At 35.7% G+C, this 22,961-nt stretch overlaps 1 protein-coding gene across 1 annotated transcript; it reads left to right on the top strand.

Annotated features, from left to right (window-relative positions):
- Positions 1 to 21,209: 21,209 nt before the first annotated feature.
- Positions 21,210 to 22,553, top strand: LOC140889427 (uncharacterized). Its single transcript, XM_073297142.1, has 2 exons — positions 21,210 to 21,535; positions 21,764 to 22,553. The coding sequence occupies exons 1-2, from the start codon at positions 21,210 to 21,212 to the stop codon at positions 22,551 to 22,553; spliced, it is 1,116 nt and encodes a 371-aa protein (XP_073153243.1).
- Positions 22,554 to 22,961: the final 408 nt, after the last annotated feature.

Here is a 22,961-nt window from a genome sequence, read left to right as displayed (position 1 = left end):
CCGAGCCCCATTTATGATCTTTTTGTTTAAGGCAAGATTTATGGGCTTCTTTGGCCACCAAGTAGATTAATATGCCGTGTGTTTGTATTTCTTTCTCACATTTTGAATTTTTTTTGGAGTTTATGAAGTTGCTCGATTTATTTTATACTAATCGTTCGATGCTCCTATTTCTTCCCATCGTTTAGCTGCTCGTCCTTATCAGCTTTCCGTGGGGTATTTATACGTTCTTGTGATTGTCCTATAATGCTCCTTGTGTTGAATGGGGAGTATATTGTGAGTCTCAAATTTTCTTGTGTTTTTCCCCTGTTTGAAACATATTCATGCCTTGTGCTTGATTTATGTGTTGTCTTGTGTTTGGTTGTGATTGGATGGTGAAATGGGGGGCTACCCCATGAGAACGTAGCTCACATGGTAGCACTTTGGTTGGGTTAATTGGTTGTCAAATTTTGAGGCGAGGGGCTTTTGATCAAAGGTGGAAGGAATCGGGTTTTCTGGGGCTGGGCAATGTCTTTTTGGGCTGGGAATCTGCTCAAGAATAGGGGCTGACTCGAGCTAGGAATTTGGATTGTTAAGGAAGGGTTTGATGGTCTGGATGAGGTTTAAGGGTCGGTTTTGGAGGGAGTCGGGTTTCTGGGGGCATGGGCATGGGCTTGCTCGAGCTGGGGTTTTGGCTCTCGACTTGAGGGAGTCGGTCTTAGGAGTTTTGGTGGAAAAGGAAGTGTTATAGGCCCTAGTTTAAAGGTTGTTAACATATGAATTCAAGGTTTAGGTTTCTAGGAAAGGGGATGAATAAAGACTTGGGCGAGCAGATTATTGGGCTAGCGGTGGGCTGTTTGGAAATGGTTGGTCAAGACAGGGTTTTACTCATGTTTTGGTGAAGGGCTTGGGTCTAGAAACAGCCTAGGATGTTAGGGAAACGTCATTTCTAGCGGGAACCAATTCGGTTATGTTTTGGTTGAGTTCTAGGCTATTGATTGTTAAGGTGCTGATTTTGATGTTAAGTGTTTGCTGCCCAAAAACTTTATTGACAGAAATTATTGGATAAGATTTGTATCTCGAGGATGACTTCCTAGTTAAATATAGAGTGCATGGAAACCGTGTTTTCAAGAGAAAGTCGTTTTGATTAAGAATCGAGTAAGATATAAGCCTTGCTAGTGGATTACTCGGGATACGTCCTAAGTGCCAAAAAGTAAAGTCTAGATTCTTAGATATGGTTTGTCACCTAAATCACCATCCTTGTCAACCATCTTTCATCATTTACTTGTGAATCGAGTAATCGAGTAAATATTTTCAAAGAAAGTCATTTTCATAAATGCATGTTATATCTTTGAGTCGAGTCATGTAAGAATGAAAGAAAATATTTTTGAACGAAGTGAAATGATTGTGATTATAGAAATGACATGTATGTGTGGGGTTGAGAGACGTCTTGGCCTACCTTACCAAATATAGAAATGACGTGTATGTGTGGGGTTAAGAGAAATCTTGGCCTCCCTTACCAATCACATGGCAAGAAGAGTTTTGGAGATATCCTGGCTTCCTTGCGGCATAGTGCACTGCAGCCATGATCATGATCAAAATCACAGAGTCACAATTCAAGGATCTAAGTTCATAGTTACATATTTTAGTTACAGTTTCAGTTACAGATCAGTTTTAATTTGACTCGACTTAGTTTATAATCAGTTTCAGTCTTGTGTGAGATTAAGTAAATTTTAAGAAAGTTCCCAAGTTTAAATGTGTGAGTTCATTGCATGCATTACATCGCATTCACATTTATCATTCCACTTTTCGGAGCAAGTTTCAAGGTATATTAAGTACAAGTATTTTAAGTATTAAGCATGTACTTTTAAACCCTCGTTATTTTTCCCATATCCTTGTTGGGCCCCTAGGCTCACTACATCTACTTGGTGCAGGTAACAGTTACCATCGAGATTGTGGGGCAGGACTTTCGAGTGGACTGTGTGTGGGCACGGCACATCCCTCTGACCATGCCAATCTTCCGCAAAGTTTATTTTAGCAATTTAAAGTCTTTTATTTTTTTGATTGGATAAATGATATTGTAAGAATTTATAAATTATTTGTGGTCATGAAAATATGTAATTGCTTAATCTTTTGTTGTTCGAAAGGTCGAATTTCTTCTCCAGCTCTCGTTCCTTTCTCTTTCTAGTTTATTTAGTGTTGTTTGCTTTTCTCTAAAATTTGTTGTCTGTGACAGGTGGTTTGTGATTTAAATAGATAGGTCATGCCGAAATTTTGAAAAAACCGTATTTTATTTAGTTTAATTATAAGTAGTAGTTTGGGGTTGTTTCAGTTGGTATCAGAGCATTGTTCTGGTTTGGGTTGTGCCTACTGCCGGTTGCAAGAAACTCGAGAAGTCTCGCCTCAAAGTTTGTAAGTTTTAATTAATTTTATATGGTAGTCGTAATTGATTTATTACTTTAAATATTTTGATGTCACCTTCTTTTTAAAATATTTTCAAAACTAGATGTTTAATTTAATTAAGTGTGTAGTTTAGTTTTTATTTTTGTTTAAAAATTCTTTTATAATTTAAAGTGTATTATTTGACTGTTTATTTTTGTAGCATGCAGTTCCATGTTAAACGGAGTTGGTGTACTAATATTCCTTCTAGTTTTGGATAGTACGTGGATGTTGTTTGAAGTTATTAGGTAATATTAATAATTTTATGAGATTGTAGGAGCTTGATGGAAATATTAAACTTGTGCATTAGGAGATATTAGTCGTTGTGTCTTTGTGGTAATTTATTCTCTTATGAATGGAATTTAGTCGGATAAAACTAAGTGAAAAGTTGCTTAAGAATTAATAGATGCATGTTTTGTCAGTTAAGTTTATGAATCAATATCGTGCGAAGACGTGTGATACGTACTTTGTTTTATATTATTATGGATAGTTTGAGTTTTCTTTTGTTATTTGGGCAAATATGATTTTTGGATAATAGGGAATTGTTTACTATGAGCCTTTCAATTATGTGAACTATTATTCCGATCGTTACTTCCTTTTCTTCTTTTGTGCTCAAATCCGGTGCAACATATACTTTTTAGTATCCGAAATTTCTTTCACATCCATTGTTCATTCATGAATTCGTATGACATCAGTCAACGTTGTATTCAGCTACTTGGCATTGATTGAACTTCTTAATAAAATATTGTTTATATTTCGCACTTCTTGAAATTTTTCTTCGGTTCTAAAGCCACATGTTGATGTGAGTAAGATCCACTTTGTCTTCCTTTTTGGTGATCTACTCATGTTGTGGTTGACATCTGAATATGTCTTAGGACCGTAGTTTCCCCTAATTATTGACTTGTGTGAACTTCTCTCGACCGAAGTCACACCGATTGCTTTTAATTGTGCTTTGATTGTTTGAGCATGGTTTCATTACCCTTATGAATGATCACGAGGTTTGTATCTTGTTGACTCATATTTATTATTCATGGAGCCTCCGTTATTATTCATTCACCTCTAGAATTGAATTATGAGCGAGTTGTTTTCACTTATCTAGATTTTTATTTTCAGCTCGTTTGTTTGTAATGCTTGCATTATTTCATTTCATATTAAGCAGCATTACTTGTATGTATGTTTTCTTTCCTAATCCATCATGTTGAATTATTTGAGTGGATCACAGTTTCAAATTATCATCTCTATTCTTGTTTAGAGGATCGACTCGTAACCGCTTAGTAAGTTTTTAGACCATTGGAATTTAGTATTAGTACTAGATAAAATCATAAGTTATTGTTGTGTTTTGAGGAATGACGATTATCAATTATATCTTGTTCTAGCAAGTAGACTACTAGTTAGTAAATTAATTGAATGAGTTGTTTCAATTTTAAATAAGATCGTTAAGAGTAAACAATTGATTTTGGTAAGCTGATTGACTGGTCAATTACGAGATAGGAAATAGAGTTGTCCCTAGACGAAGTAGGAACTTAATTACCGAAGTAGTGTCACGTGAAGTAATAGGGTACTTTTTTACTTCGCTGAATCGACGAAGTCTTATACCTTAAATTACCGAAGTCTTTGGTCATTTTTTGGAGGCAGAATTGGACCGATGCCAAAGTAAAAACATATATTTTACTTCGCTCATTTCATAAGTTACGAAGTCAAACATATGATTATACTTCAGTTATTAATGAATTTAATGAAGTAACAACTATGATTATACTTCGGTTCGTATACAAAGTGAAAGATTGTGTTTTACTTCGTTAATTTCTTTTATCACCGAAGTAAAATGAAATCTTCTACTTCGCTTATTAATGAAATTACTGAAGCCATATAATAGCTTTTACTTCATCAATTTTATTAACAGACGAAGTGATATAATATCTTTTTACTTCAGATACGAAGCCATATAATAGCTTTTACTTCATCAATTTATTATTTTGCTTCGTCGATTAGTGAAATTGTCGTTCCACTACATTAAAATTTAGATACAATAATTACATAATATAAATATATTTTTGAAATTAAAATAGACTAACAAGGTTCATAAATTATTCATCTCAAAACAACGAACATCTATGAATTCACAAGTATCACTAGTAGAAAAGTCGCAAAAGATTTCAGTTATTAACTGAAGTCGGAGGTACATAATAACCTGAAAATATGCATGTATCCACAAGTATTTGAACAAAACTAGTGTATTAACAAAGACAAAACAAAGTATTATCCCAACTTTTATGACACATTTAGGCATCTACATAGAAGTAATCGAATTCACTCCATTCATTTCTAACTTTATCAAATTGATCTTGGCTGTAATATTGGTTCTTGACTGATACTGCAAACTGAAATGTAAAAAAAGATAGCTCAATGTCAACAAAAATGCGATCATTTTCAAAAAACAAGTAAACATCTATTGTTTCTTGGTGAGGTCACTTGAATGTAAAAACATATATGAGACTGCAGGCTTGATACAAGAAAACAAAGAATTGGACAATCAATGTTGCAGAGTATGTTCCATAAAAACACATAAAACCAACTTTACTATTAAACAATGCACAAGTCAAACGCAAGAAATCACTCTTTGAAAAAGACGTGCCCAATGCAGGTTTTTGAGATCTGCCATAACAGATAGCTCAAGCATGACACAAATTTTAGCAATAGTTTGTGATTGAAATGCTGACTAGATGTGGTCTGGACTGCTTCGACTCATGACCGGGCCACGCAAAGCAAAATCTCCACCATAACTCGTACACTTACCGTGCTCTTGGGCGCATATTCATGTTCTACCCTCTCTCAAAAGCCATCATGCAATGAAACAATCTATTCTTGAATCTAACATTTACAATTAACTAAAGTATTCTCCATCAGTCAATGTAATATTTGAACAATTCAAGTGAACCAGTTTTATCTTCTTTAATAAAATATTTGAACAATTCAAAGTGCATTGATTTGAAATATTTGACTCTAATGAGGTAATAATATCCAGTAAAATATATATGAAGCGTCGGTGGTTTGTTTTGTACAACAAAAGACAAAAAACACAAGAAAGCACCAAAACAAAGTCAATCACAAACCATTCCAGCCAGCCAGCCAAACATGATGCATCAACTGATTAATACTCATTTCACCACGAACTCTAACATGAAAAGGACAGCGAGATTTCACAACATCAAATTATTTTTCCTGCGAAAAATCTAATTACGAGTGCACATAGTTTCTTTGTGCCCTGCACTTGGCTTTACAGTACTCAAAAAAGGCAGCTCAGAAGCATAAGCATCAAAGAGTTAAAATCAAATAATTCTAAAGAAAAATTTGCAACAGAGCCACTGTGAATCTACTGCAAAAATTCCTTCAATCAATAAAAACGAAACTCACCATCTTCTCCTCACCCTCCTCATACTGTTTGGACCTTCTATCCGAGTGAATCTAAGATTTATCCATATTTAACAGCTTATCTTCAACAAACAATTAAATAACAAAAAGTTATATATAAATACTAAAAGTTAATTACACGACAATCATTAATGATAACATAACAATTTTTCTCAATCGTTAAATAAATGCAAATGACTATTGTTTTTTCAAATTTATTTTATTTCTCAAAAAATCATATTATTTTTGTACCATTGAGTTGTCCATTTCTTGATCCTCGAATGAGAAAATAGTCCCATGCAGCTTAGTGTTTGAAGTGCGAAATTGGATGTAATTTGTCAAATTACACTATTTATTAATATGAAATTATAATATTGTCCCTCATATTTTTTTATATTTATTAATCATAATATTAAAATTGAAATTTATCATTTTATCTTAAATTTAATCATTAAAACCAAAAATATTATTATGTATCAATTAGTATTCCAACTCAAACATATTAATAATCATACCATTTTATAATATCCAATCTTATTTATCAAACCAAACTAAATGATAATTACTAGCATGATAAAGAAAGAGATTCTGATTCCACTCGTGTTTCCATCCTCTTTCACATTGAAAAGAAAAGCGAACGTGCACCATAAATTCAGGTTAAATTCATGGACTAATAATTGAGAAAAATTGCTCTGTTATCAATTTATCACATAAATTTGTCAGAAATTTTATATATTACTGGTCGCTACAATAAGAGTAAATTGTAGTAGGAAACATTGTTTTTTGACACTAAAATTTATAGGATGTTAATTTCTAAAGTCAAAATGGGGTTCTGTTCGAGCATCAATGGGACACCCCGAAACCTTCGATCTGAGATATGTTGCAGTGGGGAATGAGGATTGTGAGAGGAAAGATTACAAAGGTAGGAATTATTTTGTAGATAATGCTTGTGTTATTTAGTAAAGCAAACTTTTACATAATTTTTCTTATTTTTTGATGATATATATAGGTAGCTACCTCAAGTTCTATGACACTAGCTATTAGTCGTTCATATCCGGACATCAAAATAATCTCCAACTGTGATTACTCTTCTGAACTATTGGATCTCTTGTAGCTCATTATTATGACATCACGTGAGATTTAATAACATAAACTCTCTTTTCAAGCACTTGATATATACTTCGGTTTTTCAGCAAAACAATAATCATTTATTTTTTCTTTATCATGTATTTTATGCTACCAACTTTACGGACATGCAAATTTTGTGTTTGGACGACGAGCTATAAAATTTAATAAGCGCCAGGAGGAGGTCCAAAGGTTGGAAACACATTCCTATAAAACTTATCGATAGACTCTAAACACATTCCTATAAAATTAACAAAAACTCAATATTATCATCGTGTATATAATTAATGATTTCATAAAAGTTCAAACATTAAGTGAAGTTTTGAATAATAACACTGGAAATCAATAAAACAAGAAAATGAAAATAAGTATAAAAGCAAAAACTTACGAGCAACCACTTTCAATGAGCCAATGTGAAAAGTGTGGTGTGCTGTCTCAACTTCCATCAAAGTGGAAAATTATCACCAATCAATATCAGAGCACCTGTACCAAATAATTAACAAAGAGAGATGAACTAGTTTTAAGAGAGTTCAGTTCAGCAAATTCACAAGTTAACAGTGTAATTAGTAAGAGACTGGGGTTGAACCTGGAGTTGGGGAGGATTTGTGGATGAATGATGGTGGTCTGATTTCAGAGAAGAAAGGAGAATTACAGCTTTATCACTAATAATAACATTATATCACAGAACCAAAATAACGATTTTGAATTTCTTTTACTTGTATAAAAAATAATAACACTATAACACTAATAAACTAAAGATAAACCAAGCCCCAAAACCACCCAACTGCCCCTGCTCCGCCTGCACATCGTCGCCACCACCAGACATCCACAACTTTCCCCGCCAACCCCATCGCTCAAAACTTGTATCACAAAAACCCACATCCAAACCGAACCAGGTCAAAGACCAACCCCACCGCTACATCGCAACCCCAACAACCCAACACCACCGTCGTGGCTTTCTGCTCGTACAAGCAATAGAGCCGCCGCCGCCAGCTACACACACTGTTGTCACTGCAGCCTACTCAACAAGAAATGGCCAACGAGTGGGGAAAAATAAAGTTTTACCTGACATGTTTCTATCTCAACAAACCTTTCTTGATTTCTTCTATCTCCACAAATCGTTCTTCGATCGAGATGGTGGACATCCTCTAGGGTTGAAGAAAGGGGACCGAAGAAAAATAAAAAGGTGAATGGGAGATTGTCAAAGAAACCGATTCAATCTTTTTACTTCACAAAAATCATTATAAATTTTATTTTTTTACCTTTTTACTTCGGCAAATATAACATGCCGAAGTAAAATATGACATAAAATTATTAGTGAAGCTCGGGTTTTTTAAGATCCGAAGTAAAAGGTTTATTTTAACTTCGGCAGTCTAATTACTAAAGTGTATTGTTACATATTACTTCGTAATTAATAATTGACGAAGTAAATTATGACAAAGTAAAAGCTGAATATTCTACTAGTGTTTTGTGAATTTCAACCGGTTAGACTAACGCACCAACTATGGGTACATAATGACGAATTGAATATTTAGGAAGTTTACTGGATAAGCTGTAGATTTAGTTACTGGTGAAATGCTAAGGTACTTGAGGAAAAATGAGAAAGCATTTTCAATCGAATTAAAAACTCTTCAAGGTGCCTAATTGGGTACTAAGTTCTAAAAAAAAATATGAATTCAGGTTGTAAATATAATAGTTTTGGAAATTTTTTGATTTTCAGACTTGTTGTCAAGCTGAACTAGGGATTTGAGATATGTCTTCAGGAGATATGTAAGATTTTTTTGGCACTTAGAGATCATATAATCCAATATAAGTGGATAATAGCTCGTGGTATAATTTGATTGGAAGGTTAGCTGAGCTAAAGTCGTTGCTTAAGAAAATTTTAATCGTCCTTAGAAGCGTAGAGGGTTGTAGTAACTAATAAGGGAATTGAGCTTAGTCCAGGATCACTAAGCAGAGTTAAGCTAATAAGTGGCATAGACCCAGTGTTTTCATAACCGGACCGGTGATCGAACCGGTCTATCTAAAAAAAGTGGTCCAACCGGTCGGATCGTTTTAACCGGACGGTCGAACCGGAAAACCGTTTATATAATATAATCTAATAAATATTATATTTTGAATTTTAAAAACTCAAAAATATATATAAATAGACAAATAATATATATATTTGTCATAGTTTGAAAGATAAATAAATATGTAAATATATTCAAAATTTCAATTATAGTTCTAAATTATTTAAATAATTAATTATTTAATTTTTAAAAAATCAATAATTATTAAAATAATTTTTAATAAAGTACAAATTCCAAATAATCATGTATATATATAAAAAAATATTAAATTTAAAGTTTTTAAAATAAAAAAATTCAAATTTTCAAAAAAAAAAAATTAATTTGAAAAACCGGTTATACCGGTTCAACCGGTTGAATCGGTTTTTCGGTTATTGACCGGTCCAACCGGTCAGAACCGGTTTTGACCGGTTCTGACCGGTTGGACCGGTTTTCCGGTTCCCGGTGAAGTTTCGGACCGGACCGACGATCGGTTCCCGGTCGAACCGGACCGACGACCGGTTCCCGGTCGAACCGGTCGAACCGGCCGGTCCGATCCGGTTTTAATAACACTGCATAGACCTTTAAAAATTTCAAAATGGTTGTTAGGTTGTTTTTGAGGGTATCATTGTTCCGTAGTACTATTGACTTGGGTATATAAGAGAATTAACTAGATTTGTCGGTACTTATGCGATTGTTGAGAAGATAGGTAATTTGTTTTATCATTCGAGATGACGCAGAGTTGTTAGTGATACATGATGGGTTTCATGTATCGATGTTGGGGAAGTATGAATCAGATTCATATCTTATTTCGAGGTCTAACGAGGTAGAATTATATAGTCCCTTAGCTATCATATTTAGAAGAGCTTAGTATTTAGTTGCCAAGTATTATGGGAACTTGTGAGTTTCTTAAGAGCTCAAGTCGTATAGCATGCTAGTTAAGTTTAATTGGTAAATAGACAATAAACGTAGTTTCGTTGTTAGAAAGTTTTAAGTCTTGGACGGGGTCAACATAAATTATTTATTGGTTATATGGACTCCATAGCTTGGAATTCCGACGTAGTATATAGGTTAGCATAATGTAGGTTGTGCAATAACTTAGAGATCTAAGAATTTGTAGGATGGAGAACTTATCAGTTGCAATAAGATGATGTTTCTGAGTCTGTAAATTTAGATTAGTAAATTTGAGGAGTGATAAAATTTCATTAAGGATAAGACCACTTGGGAAGATGTAGGAATTGTAAATTTTATATTGAAATAAGAGTTAGTCAGATCTTTGATGACATAGATACCAATAAGCATCAGAGTGCGCAGCGAGAGCTGATTTGGGCCAACTCATGTGGGTGCTAAGTTGGAAAATTTAGTGCTGATATGGTCTAAGGTATTCGAACCTAGTTAGTAAGTCTTGAATTTCGAGGACGAAATTCCATTTAAGGGGGGAAGGAATTGTAGTATCTAAAATCTAATCTACTAAATCGCATGCATTTAATTTAATAAATATTAGGATAATTATTTTTTTAAGTTTAATTTATTTAAATTATTTATTTTAATTACGTCTTAATAAAATATTAATTATTTATTTAAAGAATTTTATTTTTCTAGCTATTAAATTAATTCTTTTAAATTGTTTAGGTTTACTCATTTAAATTATTTATTTTACTACTTATTTGATTTAAAAATTTCAAAGGTTTAAGACTTGTTTATTTAAATGAATTTTATTGTCCAACTTATTTATTTTATTTTAAATAACTTAAGTTTAGCGGTTATTCGCCTCAAATTATTTTAAATATCTAGCTTATTTATTTAAATCCCTTTTAATTGTCCAAATAATTTTAAAGGTTTTTATTTCCGCCTGTGTATTTATTTAAATTACTTTTAAACATTAGCCTAGTTTGTTTAAATTATTTTAATCGCACTGTCTATTATTTAAATATTTTATTTATCGCTGCGACATCAAAATATTTTAACTATTGAAATTTAGCATTTTCAAACCCGTTAAATAAAAACAATTAAGTGTTTAATTCGTGAAATTTCAACTCAGAGTGTTTGCGGGAATTTGGGCCAAACACTTTATAAAATAATACATATTATATGTCATGCATTACATTTCTTGCACACTTTAAAATACATGTTGGTTCAACCCAATTTCTAGAACTCTACCTAGTTTCCCTCTCCATTTCCCTCAACAGAGCGATCGGCACCTCTATTTCTTCCATTCCAGCTCCTGGCCGCCGCAATAGCTTCATCTTCCGGCGAAAACACTCCTCCAGGCGAGCCGCTCGGGTTCCACCATCTTCTTCAGCTCGGTCACCAACTGCCGAGCCCCATTTATGATATTTTTGTTTAAGGCAAGATTTATGGGCTTCTTTGGTCATCAAGTAGATTAATATGCCGTGTGTTTGTATTTCTTTCTCACATTTTGATTTTTTTTTTTGAGTTTATGAAGTTGCTCGTTTTATTTTCTACTAATAGTTCGATGCTCCTATTTCTTCCCTTCGTTTAGCTGCTCGTCCTTTTCAGATTTCCATGGGGTATTTATACGTGCTTGTGATTGTCCTATAATGCTCCTTGGGTTGAATGGGGAGCGTATTGTGAGTCTCAAATTTTCTTGTGTTTTTCCCATGTTTGAAACATATTCATGTCTTGTGCTTGATTTATGCGTTGTCTTGTGTTTGGTTGTGATTGGATGGTGAAATGGGGGGCTACCCCATGAGAACGTAGCTCACATGGTAGCACTTTGGTTGGGTTAATTGGTTGGCAAATTTTGAGGCGAGGGGCTTTTGATCAAAGGTGGAAGGAATCGGGTTTTCTGGGGCTGGGCAATGTCTTTTTGGGCTGGGAATCTGCTCAAGAATAGGGGCTGACTCGAGCTAGGAATTTGGCTTGTTAGTGAAGGGGTTGATGGTCTGGGTGAGGTTTAAGGGTCGGTTTTGGAGGGAGTCGGGTTTCTGGGGGCATGGGCATGGGCTTGCTTGAGCTGGGGTTTTGGCTCTCGACTTGAGGGAGTCGGTCTTAGGAGTTTTGGTGGAACTAGGTAGTGGTATAGGCCCTATTTTAAAGGTTGTTAACATAGGAATTCAAGGTTTAGGTGTCTAGGAAAGGGGATGAATAAAAACTTTGGCGAGCAGATTATTGGGCTAGCGGTGGGCTGTCTGGAAATGGTTGGAGAAGGCAGGGTTTCACTCATGTTTTGGTTAAGGTCTTGGGTCTAAAAATAGCCTAGGATGTTAGGGAAACGTCGTTTCAAGCGGAAACCAATTCGGTTATGTTTTGATTTAGTTCTAGGCTATTGATTGTTAAGGTGCTGAATTTGATGTTAAGTGTTTGCTGCCCGAAAACTTTATTGACGGAAATTATTGGATAAGATTTGTATCTCGAGGATGACTTCCTAGTTAAGTATATAGTGCATGGAAACCGTGTTTTCAAGAGAAAGTCGTTTTGATTAAGAATCGAGTAAGATATAAGCCTTGCAAGTGGATTGCTCGGGATACGTCCTAAGTGCCAAAAAGTAAAGTCTAGATTATTAGCTATGGTTTGTCACCTAAATCACCATCCTTGTCAACCATCTTTCATCGTTTACTTGTGAATCGAGTAATCGAGTAAATATTTTCAAGGAAAGTCATTTCCATAAATGCATGCTATATCTTTGAGTCGAGTCATGAAAGAATAAAAGAAAATATTTTTGAACGAAGTGAATTGATTGTGACTATAGAAATGACGTGTATGTGTCGGTTGAGAGACGTCTTGGCCTATCTTACCAAATATAAAAATGACGTGTATGTGTGGGGTTAAGAGAAATCTTGGCCTTCCTTACCAATCATAGTGCAAGACAAGTTTTGGAGATATCCTGCCTTCCTTGCGGCATAGTGCACTGCAGCCATGATCATGATCGAAATCACAGAGTCACAATTCAAGGATCTAAGTAATAGTTACAGATTTTAGTTACCAGTTTCAGTTACAGTTTCAGTTACATATCAGTTTTAATTTGACTCGACTTAGTTTATATTCAGTTTCAGTCTTGTATGAGATTAAGTAAATTTTAAGAAAGTTCCCAAGTTTAAATGTGTGAGTTCATTGCATGCATTACATCGCATTCAAATTTATCATTCAACTTTTCGGAGCAAGTTTCAAGGTATATTAAGTACAAGTATTTTAAGTATTAAGCATGTACTTTTAAACCCTCATTATTTCCCCCATATTCTTGTTGGGCCCCTAGGCTCACTACATCTACTTGGTGCAGGTAACATTTATCATCGAAATTGTGGGGCAGAACTTTCGAGTGGACTGTGATGCGGGCACGGCACATCCCTCTAACCATGCCAATCTTCCGCAAAAGTTTATTTTAGCAATTTAAAGTCTTTTATTTTTTTGATTGGATAAATGATATTGTAAGAATTTATAAATTATTTGTGGGCATGTAAATATGTAATTGTTTAATCTTTTGTTGTTCGAAAGGTCGAATTTCTTCTCCGGCTCTCGTTCCTTCTCGGTCTAGTTTATTTAGTGTTTTTTGCTTTTCTCTAAAATTTGTTGTCTGTGACATGTGGTTTGTGATTTAAATAAATAGGTCATGCCGAAATTTTGAAAAATCCGTATTTTATTTAGTTTAATTATAAGTAGTAGTTTGGGGTCATTTCACTATGATTTAATTATAAGTGTTAGATCCTATGATATTTTGGGGTCGGAATAGTCTTGGAAGGGATATTCCTAGATAAGTGATCGTGTTGAGCAGAGGGTTTGATTTATTTGGGATATCACTAGATTGGTGAATCTAGTAGGTCGATTGACTAATATCGATACTCATTTAGATTATCGTCTGACTATGTCAGAAATATGATTTGAGGTTTCATTGCAACAGTGGTTGTCCAAGGTAGCAGATGATTCCTGAATTTGTCGACGGGTGAGTTCGTAAATTGGTATTCATTCCCTACATGAGAGGGATAGTTTTAGTAGTAGATCTAGTGTCGTGACCCACATCCGGAATTAACGATTAATTAGTATATTAATTGTGTGATCATGTTTAGATTAATTAATGCATGATTAAGGAAATGTCAGATGAATTAACGGACTACGGAAATGAACTCAGAATGATCGAAAATGGCACGAAATGTGACCTAGAACGAAAGCAACGTTGAGGAATGGACGCAACGTTCTGGTCAGCTGATTTCATCCATGACATCAGCAAGATGACGTCATTGCTTATGACCATGATGTGACAATCGGACGCAACAATGGTGGAACGGACGCAACGTTCCCTAACGGACGCAACGAACCCCAAACGGACATTCCGTTCGCCGTCTATAAATAGAGGTGCCGAGGCTCATTTGCAACTCGCTCCTCTCCTCTCCTCTCTTCTCTCTTGATTCCTTATCCTTCTAGCTTAGATCTAGGTAATTCTAGGCGTCCTTTTGGGATCCCGGAAGGGACAGCGATCCAGGCATCGTAGCGGAGCAGTGGCCTAGTTTTGAGGTAATTGTCATCATCGGGCTGACGTCGGACGCAGGTATAGCTATGATATCCTTAAATTATTTAGGAGTATGTAATAAATTAATTAAGAATTTTAGAGCTTAATGATTGATGCATGGGTATTCGCATTGTAGAGTTGATGCTAGGCTTGAATTATTTACTGCCTGTAGTAAGGTACGTAAGTACTGACTGAGATTGTCAGCGGGTATGCATGCTTATATGTTGCATTTATGTGTTTGCATGTTATTGCATGGATATTTTTATATGGCATGTACATATCATATTGTGCATGTACATCTTCTGAGATGAGCCAGTTAGGGTTGCTCAGCCCTGTTTGGACGTTTTGATGTCGAGTACCCTTGCGGCCGACGGGCTTAGCTAGGTACTGGCATCTAGAGGACTCTATGGTCCGCGTCCGAGATTCGGGAGTGAGTGGTCGCTCATTGTAACACCCCAATTTTATCTTAATTGAGCTTATTTGAGTTAATCGGAGATTACAGAGTTCAAGAGCCGACTTGATTTTGATTAGGGGCTATTTTGCAAATTTTGGAAATTTCAGGGACAAAAACGCAAATATTGGATTTATATATTATCTACTTGGGTTGAATTAGTCTCAACACTCCATCTTCTTCACCTTGCACGGTTCCCTCCATTGAAGATGCCTCCAACCATTTTCAAGCTTTCATTCCGAGCTCGATCCGTCAATTGGAAATTATTTCTGAACTCAGTTTAGCGATCACTGCAGCGAGAGATTCGTTATATCGTAAGTTTTTCTTCGATCAGCTAAACTTTGATTTTCGAATGTTTTTAGAATTGATTGAGTTTCGAGTATGTTGTTCTTGGCAGAGTTCTGATCGTTTATTCTCTGTCGGTTTTGAAATAGAGCGACGTTCGGATTTGTTATGATTTTTGAAAGCCTATTTTCGAAAATGAGGTTTTGAGATGTGTTGGAATTGCTTTTTTATTGTTGTATTAGCATTGATATGAGTTGATATCGTTATTGTACTGCTGTCTGCGTTTTCGATTTGATCATTTTATAGCCGTTATGCCGCCGGTTTGAGTTTTAGAGATTTTGAACCGTTTTTGAGTTGTAGAACTTTGGCATTGAGTTTTGATCGTCATTGTTGATATTCTTTGCCTCCGTACAGATTCGTTGGGAGTTTGTCGAGCCTTTGTTATCAGCATTCGATCGTCGAAGAGTTGGATGAAGAACGGTAAAGAGATTACCTTGAGCAGTATTTGTTGTTAGGTTGTATAGTTTCTGATATAACCTTTTTTTTTAGCTTATCCAGAGTTGGAGCTACATGCATTGAAAGGTACAAGCAGTCATCATTAGCGGGATAGCATACTCGGGATAGTTGGTTCTCGAGTTTCCCTTAAAATCACATACTTTCATCAATACTTGTTCTAGCATGTGGAACTTTTATTTTGTTGGTTGATTGCGCTTTTGTTATGTGACTTATGTTTTATGTTTCTTATGCATTCATCTTGAGCCAAACCTTTGATTTCAGCGGGCAGAATAGCCCTTTTTGTTAAGACGTTTTGGGGGCTATACTGCGAGTGCCCTTGGTGTAGAAGTTCACCTAGTGTCAGCATACTCCTTATAGTCGCACCAAAGTCTAGGGGTATGAGATACGTGGCACTACCTCGATTGGGAGAATCGGTGAGTTGTTACGTGGTCTCATCCTCGGGATCCCAAAAGCAGAGCAGTAATCCATCGTTTATCAGAATTGATATCCCGATTTAAAGACATGCATATTAGCACCATCTCTGGAAGAAGTTGTGCCTTCACTCACTCTTCAAGAAGAACCTGACGAACCTCAACCAATCGCTATGGAAGTGCCACCTTCTCCAATCATTGACAATGAGGATGAGACATTATCTTTGTCTCATATGGAATCAATAGAACAACAAACTTCTCAAATAGATGAGTTACTTTATCCAAATATTACTGAACAAACTCTACAAGAATCAAAGGAAGTCTCAGAACCTTTGGAGATTCCATCTCAAATTGATGACGTTCCTGCTCCATCCAAATCTATTAGAGAAGAAGTACCTCAGTCATCCAGATCAACTGATGATCCATCGGTCACACCATCTCTTGTCGCTGCTACCAAGCTACAAGAATCAGTACATGAATCATCATCACATGTAAAAACCGTCAAAGATTCATTTCTTGATGATAAAGCTATTGAGACTGAGACTTTTTCTCAAAATCTAGCTTTGATTGTTCATTCGGTCCCTGAATCATCAGCTCATCAGGACAAAGAAAAAGACAAAATTTAGATGACCTCAACTACACCTTCATCTCCTCCTAAAGTACAAAAGACAGACTTTGTCAAGGAACACATTTCATCCAGTAGTAAAGAAACTCTGTCTCCCACATCAGTTTACGATGACAATTGGTATCAGTTGATCTCTCAGATTGAAAATTCAGTCTATGCTATATCCAAGACTGTCACTGGTCTCAAGGGAAATCAACAGGAAACCAACATCAACATTTTTTTTTCTGAAACAATCAATGAGTACACAACTAGGTAAACTTCAAGAAAAATTTTCACTATTGGACAAAATCCTAGTAGACTCACGTCAACTGAAAAGCTCATTGTCTCAACTGCAAAATTCTCATCAGTCTTTAGAGGCAAAAGTTGACAACATGAATGGATTTGTTCAATCTTTTCACACTTCAGTTCAATCCAATTTGCAAGGAATTTCTTGGAAAATCAATACTATGGCAAGCTTATCTCAGAATATTTTGCGCACTCAACATGAAGCTCAAGCCCTACATCGTCATACTTCAGCAGCTCATCAGCCATCTCGCAGCTCATCATTGCACAGATCCTCTTCCAATCGAAGATAATCTATCTTTTATTACGTCGAGATTATTATGTTATCTACTCTTGTATCTCTACTTCTGGATCTTTATTATCAGTTTATCAAAAAGGAGGAAAATTTACAAGAACTTGAAACTGACCTTGAATGTCAAAAACCTGTTTACATTGAATATCAGTTTATCACGATAAGTCTCAAAGTTTTGATAAACACCAAAAAGGGGGAAATTGTTGGAAAATTTAGTTTTGGTATTTACAAAGTTTAAAAAAAAGACAAAATAATTGAGAAACTGAAAGCACTAAACTGATATTCGAAACTAAACTACGTCATCATCAACGACCGCGCTCAACTGGCTAAGGAATGCAATTTACCTCGCTAAACTGAATCCATCAGTTTACCCTTGCTAAATTGGTTGCATCAGTGTTCCCACAACAGTTTACTACCCTGCCATTTTTGGATAAGATCATCCGTACTCTGACAACTCTGCAGAAGGTAGTGCCGCGATACTAAGGGAATGTCGGCTCCAGAAATCGTTGATGATAGTGACAAATCCAACGGGAATTATTTAAATCCTATCTAAAGGACAATTTGAATTTATGACCGTTGGCATTCCAAAGGATATAAATAGAGATCTTGATCAATCTCAAGACACATCTATGTTTTAAAAACTCTGCCATTCTTGCGAGAATACAAAAAGCTTCATACGGCTCAAGATTTGATCAAGGAACTCGAAGCACAAATGCTGAAGTATTATTCTGATCATTGTAGGATCATTTTTGTGATAATAATTTTGAGTTATATTCATTCTATTCTCTTATCAGTCTAGGACTGAAACTGAAGTGTTGTACTAGGAGTTCTTGTTTAGGCAGTGTCTATGTCCTAAACTGGATCGGGGTTTTGAAAATTGCTTGTAAAATTCAAAGTCTTCTAGTGAAATCCTTCCGAGGTGGAATAAGGGGTGACATAGGAGTGTTTGAAATCTCCGAACATCCATAAACAATTGCTTGCATCATTTCAGTTTACGTACGATCATCACCTAACCTAAACTGATACTTACCCAGTGTTTAAATCTGCAATTTGGCATACTTCCGCACATACTTCTGTTTGCCAAATTCCATTCGACATTAAGATAAACTCAGGATTCATTCACTCAACCGATTGAATTCAATTATATTGTATTAAACTGTTTGAAAGCATATTCACCCCCCCCCTCTCTATTCTTTCAACCGATCCTATCAAGTGGTATCAGAGAGGTTTTTATCTTACTCTTAAACACTATACCAAGATGACTTTGTTCAGCAAGATTCCTATGTTCTCCAAAGAAGATTTTGATGATTGGAAGATTCGTATGCAAGCTCATCTATCAGCATTATATGATGACATGTGGTTTGTCATCACCGATGGACCTCTTGCAATCACCAAAATTAATACTGCTATAGCTCTTTCTGGAGGTGGTACACATTACATTGAGAAACCAAGAATTGAATGGACTGTTGAAGATAAAAAGAAGGCAAATCTTGATAATGTGGCTAAAGATATCTTGTATAAAACTCTTGACAAGAACACTTTCAGCAAGATCAAGACGTGCAAAACTGGGAAATAAATTTGGGAGAAACTGATTCAACTCTAAAGAAAACAAACTGTCAATTGCTACTCAAAAGTTTGACAACATCAGGATGAAACCTGGTGAATCAATGACAGAATTTGATGAGAGAGTAAGTAGCATTGCTATTGAGCTTAATGGATTGGGAAAGACATATCCCAATAGGGAAGTCATTCTCAAAGTTATTCGAGGCCTTCCCAAAGAATGGGATGTGAAGACAATGGCTATGAGAGAATCGAAGGACTTGAACAAACTAGAGTTGCACGATCTATTTGCAGATTTGAAGACCTATGAATTTGAGTTGCAAACTCGAGAGGAAGATCAGTCTACCTCTCAACTGACCAAGACCTTGACTGTAGTAAAGATAGAGTCACCAGCTCAGTCAAAAAAATCACAGAACAACTGAGCAGTGATGCCATGTCCTTATTTGTGAAGAAGTTTGGCAAGTTCATCAGAAGAAACCAGGAAGGGTCCTACAGAAGAAAATTCCAAAAGAAAGATGCAGTTGAAGAACCAAGAAGTTGCTTCAACTGTGGGAAAACAGGACACTTTATAGCTGACTGTCCCAAACTGAAGAACTTTGACAAAAGGAGAAGTTCAAGGGATGACATACACACTTCAAGACAGAAACATGAAGTACTGGTTGCAAAGGATAGAAAAGCCAAGTGGGCAGAAACAGATAGTGATTCAGAAGGATCCAACTATTCCTCCAGTTCCATTGATGATGAAGAAGAGGTCAAATGTCTTATGGCAAGTGATCGTGAGCTTCCATCCACTAGTGAACAGGTATTTGATTTCAGCTCTGAGGAATTTACCAGAGAGGAAATGATCAAATCACTTCATGATATGGCAAATAAGTATCATCAACTATCCTTAGCATTCGATGAAGTCAGAGCCAAGCAAAAGGATTTGCAAGATGCCTCAATTGAACCCACCTGGGAACAATCAGTTGAGATAAATTGTCTTAAAACAGAGATTGTTGTGCTGCAAACTGAGAATGAATAACTCAGGATCAACATCATGAATCTTACAACATAAAAACAAAGCATGGATGAATTAGTAAGATCATGGAATAAATCTTCAACATTGTTGACAGAAATGCATGAATTACAAAGACCCTTGAATGACAAAACGGGTCTAGGGTTTGGTAAAACAACTGACATTGGTGAAACAAGTACTCAACCTAAATTGAATATGTGCAAAGGTAAGTTTATAAAATTTGTACGAGCAGTTAGGGTAAATGAAGATGATAAACTCATCCTTATGACTTGGCAGCAAATAGAGCAGATGAACAGGAAAAGATTTGGTATTGGCTTCAATCCTCAGGAAACTAAAGTTGAAGTTGCTAAAAGTTCTGAACGACTAACACACATCAACTTAATCCTATAAGAGGAACCCGAGGTCATTATCATAATCAACTTCCAGCTCAGAAGCGATATCGGCAGTTAAAGGATATAGGAAATGGCAAACAACACATGGTCTCATAAGCACATCGCACTCCACCATCTAGAGAATCTAACTTAGTACGCACCTATAGGAACACAGAAACTGGTAAACTGGTTAAAGTATTCCAGGTTTGAGTTCCTAAAGGATTAATCCCTCGTTGACCCAAATAAATTTGGGTACCAAAAGTTATTCAAACTTGTGAATGAAGGTAACAGGTACCAAAGAAAAGATGGATGAATCATAGTATTTAGGCAGTGGATGTTCAAGACACATGACTGAAATGATAAACTACTGTCTGAACTCATTAAATGTCATGGTCCAACTATCACTTTTGGTGACAACTCACAGGGTAAGACCGTGGGTAAGGGTAAGATTATCCACACCAACATAATCATTCAAGATGTTTTATTAGTTGAGACTTTGAAATATAACTTAATCAGCATTAGTCAAATGTGTGACTATGGGCACTCTGTTGAATTTCAAAAGCTAACTTGCATTGTTAAAGATGCCTCTGGTAAAATTATTTTGACAGGAAACAGATGTGGAAACACATATAAAGTATGCGGGAACATTCAGTCTAGCAAACCAGTTTGCCTTGTAGCTTCCAACTCTAAGCGCAATTGGATTTGGCACAAGAGACTGAATTGCCTTAACTTCAAGTCAATTGCAAGTCTAAGTAAGCTTGAGCTAGTAGGAGGCCTGCCTAAAATTGATTTTTCCAAAGACAAAGTTTGCTCAGCTTGTCAATTTGGGAAGCAAGTTAGGTCATCTTTTAAAACAAGGGTTATAACTCATCTTCCCGATGCTTGGAACTATTGCACAAGGACTTATTTGGTCCAATACCAGTAACAAGTTTAGGGGGAATGAGGTATACTCTTGTCATCAATGATGACTACTCACATTTCACCTTGGTCATTTTCTTAAAATCAAAAGACCAAACTGCTTCTCAAATAATCAAAATGTTCAAAAGACTTTTTAACCAAAAATCTAGTAAGATTGAAAAAAACAGAAGTGACAAGGGATCTGAATTTGTCAATCAAACTTTATCTTCATTTTTAGAGCACTATGGAATCAAACATGAATTCTCAGAAGCTAAAACAACACAACAAAATGGTGTTGCAGAAAGGAAAAATCGTACTCTCAAAGAAGCTGCGAGAACCATGTTAGCCGATTCCAAAGTCTCTCAAAGGTTTTGGGCAGAAGCTGTGAACACTGCTTGCTACACTCAGAACAGATCAATTATATGCAATAAATTTTTTAAAACCCCATATGAGATCTGGAATGGCAGACAACCTAATGTATCATACTTCAAGATTTTTGGGAGTAAATGCTACATCCACAACAATGGTAAAATTCATCTGACTGCATTTGATGCAAAGTCAGATGAGGGCATATTTTTTTGATACTCTTCAATTAGCAAAGCTTACTGGGTTTTCAACAAAAGAACTCTGAATGTTGAAGAATCAGTTCATGTTATATTTGATGAAGATTTAACTACTAACATTACACCTAATGCTCATCAAATATCAGATCTATTTCAAGAAATACAGTTGGACAATGATAGTGAGGATGAAAGTGAAGATGAATTTTCACCACCTATCAGAACATTTCAATCTCCTGAACCTGAACTAGTGGACCCAGCAGTTGAGGATCATAACATTGATCAACCAGTTGATATCCACCAAACTCACACAGTTGAGAATAATGAAGAGCAACATCATGAGACTCAAGAACATCAATCACACATTGAAGGAACAGAGCCTAACCAAGATAATTTGACTGATCAAGATTTAGAGGCACATGTGAACAATGAGAATCAGCCTAATGATAGACGTAAATGGTCCAAAAAGCATCCACTCAGTGCGGTAATAGGCAATCCTATAAAACCACTAAGGACTCAAGGGAAAATGATTAAAGAATTCCTTCATGCAACCTTTATATCCCAAGAAGAGCCAAAGAAAATTGAGGATGCACTAGCTGACAGCTGTTGGATAGAGTCAATGCAAGAAGAGTTAAATCAGTTCACTAGAAACTCAGTCTGGGATCTTGTGCCAAGACCTTCACACCAGTTAGTCATTGGCACTCGTTGGGTCTTCAGAAACAAACTCAATGAAGAAGGAACTGTAGTCAGAAATAAATCAAGACTAGTAGCTCAAGGTTACAGGCAAGAAGAAGAATTGATTATGATGAAACTTATGCACCAGTAGCTAGACTGGAAGCCATAAGAATATTTCTTGCATATGCATCCTTCAAAGACTTCAAAGTATATCAAATGGATGTCAAAAGTGCATTCCTAAATGGCAAACTTCAAGAAGAAGTATTTGTTGAACAACCACCGGGATTCACAAATCATCAGTTTCCAGACCATGTATACCATTTAAACAAAGCTCTATATGGACTGAAACAGGATCCTAGAGCTTGGTATGACACTCTAACAAAATTTCTTCTTGAACACGAATTTACAATAGGCACAGTTTATAAGACTTTTTTTAAATTCACAAAAGGTGATCACACACTGCTAGTTCAAATATATGTTGTTGATATTATTTTTGGGTCAACTAACCCCAAACTATGCACAAGATTTTCTAAGCTAATGCAGGAAAAGTTCGAAATGA

The sequence above is a fragment of the Henckelia pumila genome, chromosome 3, assembly GCF_033568475.1.
Source record: "Henckelia pumila isolate YLH828 chromosome 3, ASM3356847v2, whole genome shotgun sequence".
In the NCBI taxonomy this organism is placed as follows: domain Eukaryota; kingdom Viridiplantae; phylum Streptophyta; class Magnoliopsida; order Lamiales; family Gesneriaceae; genus Henckelia; species Henckelia pumila.
The sequence above is the reverse complement of the archived record's forward strand: the minus strand, read 5'-3'. Positions and strand labels throughout refer to the sequence as shown.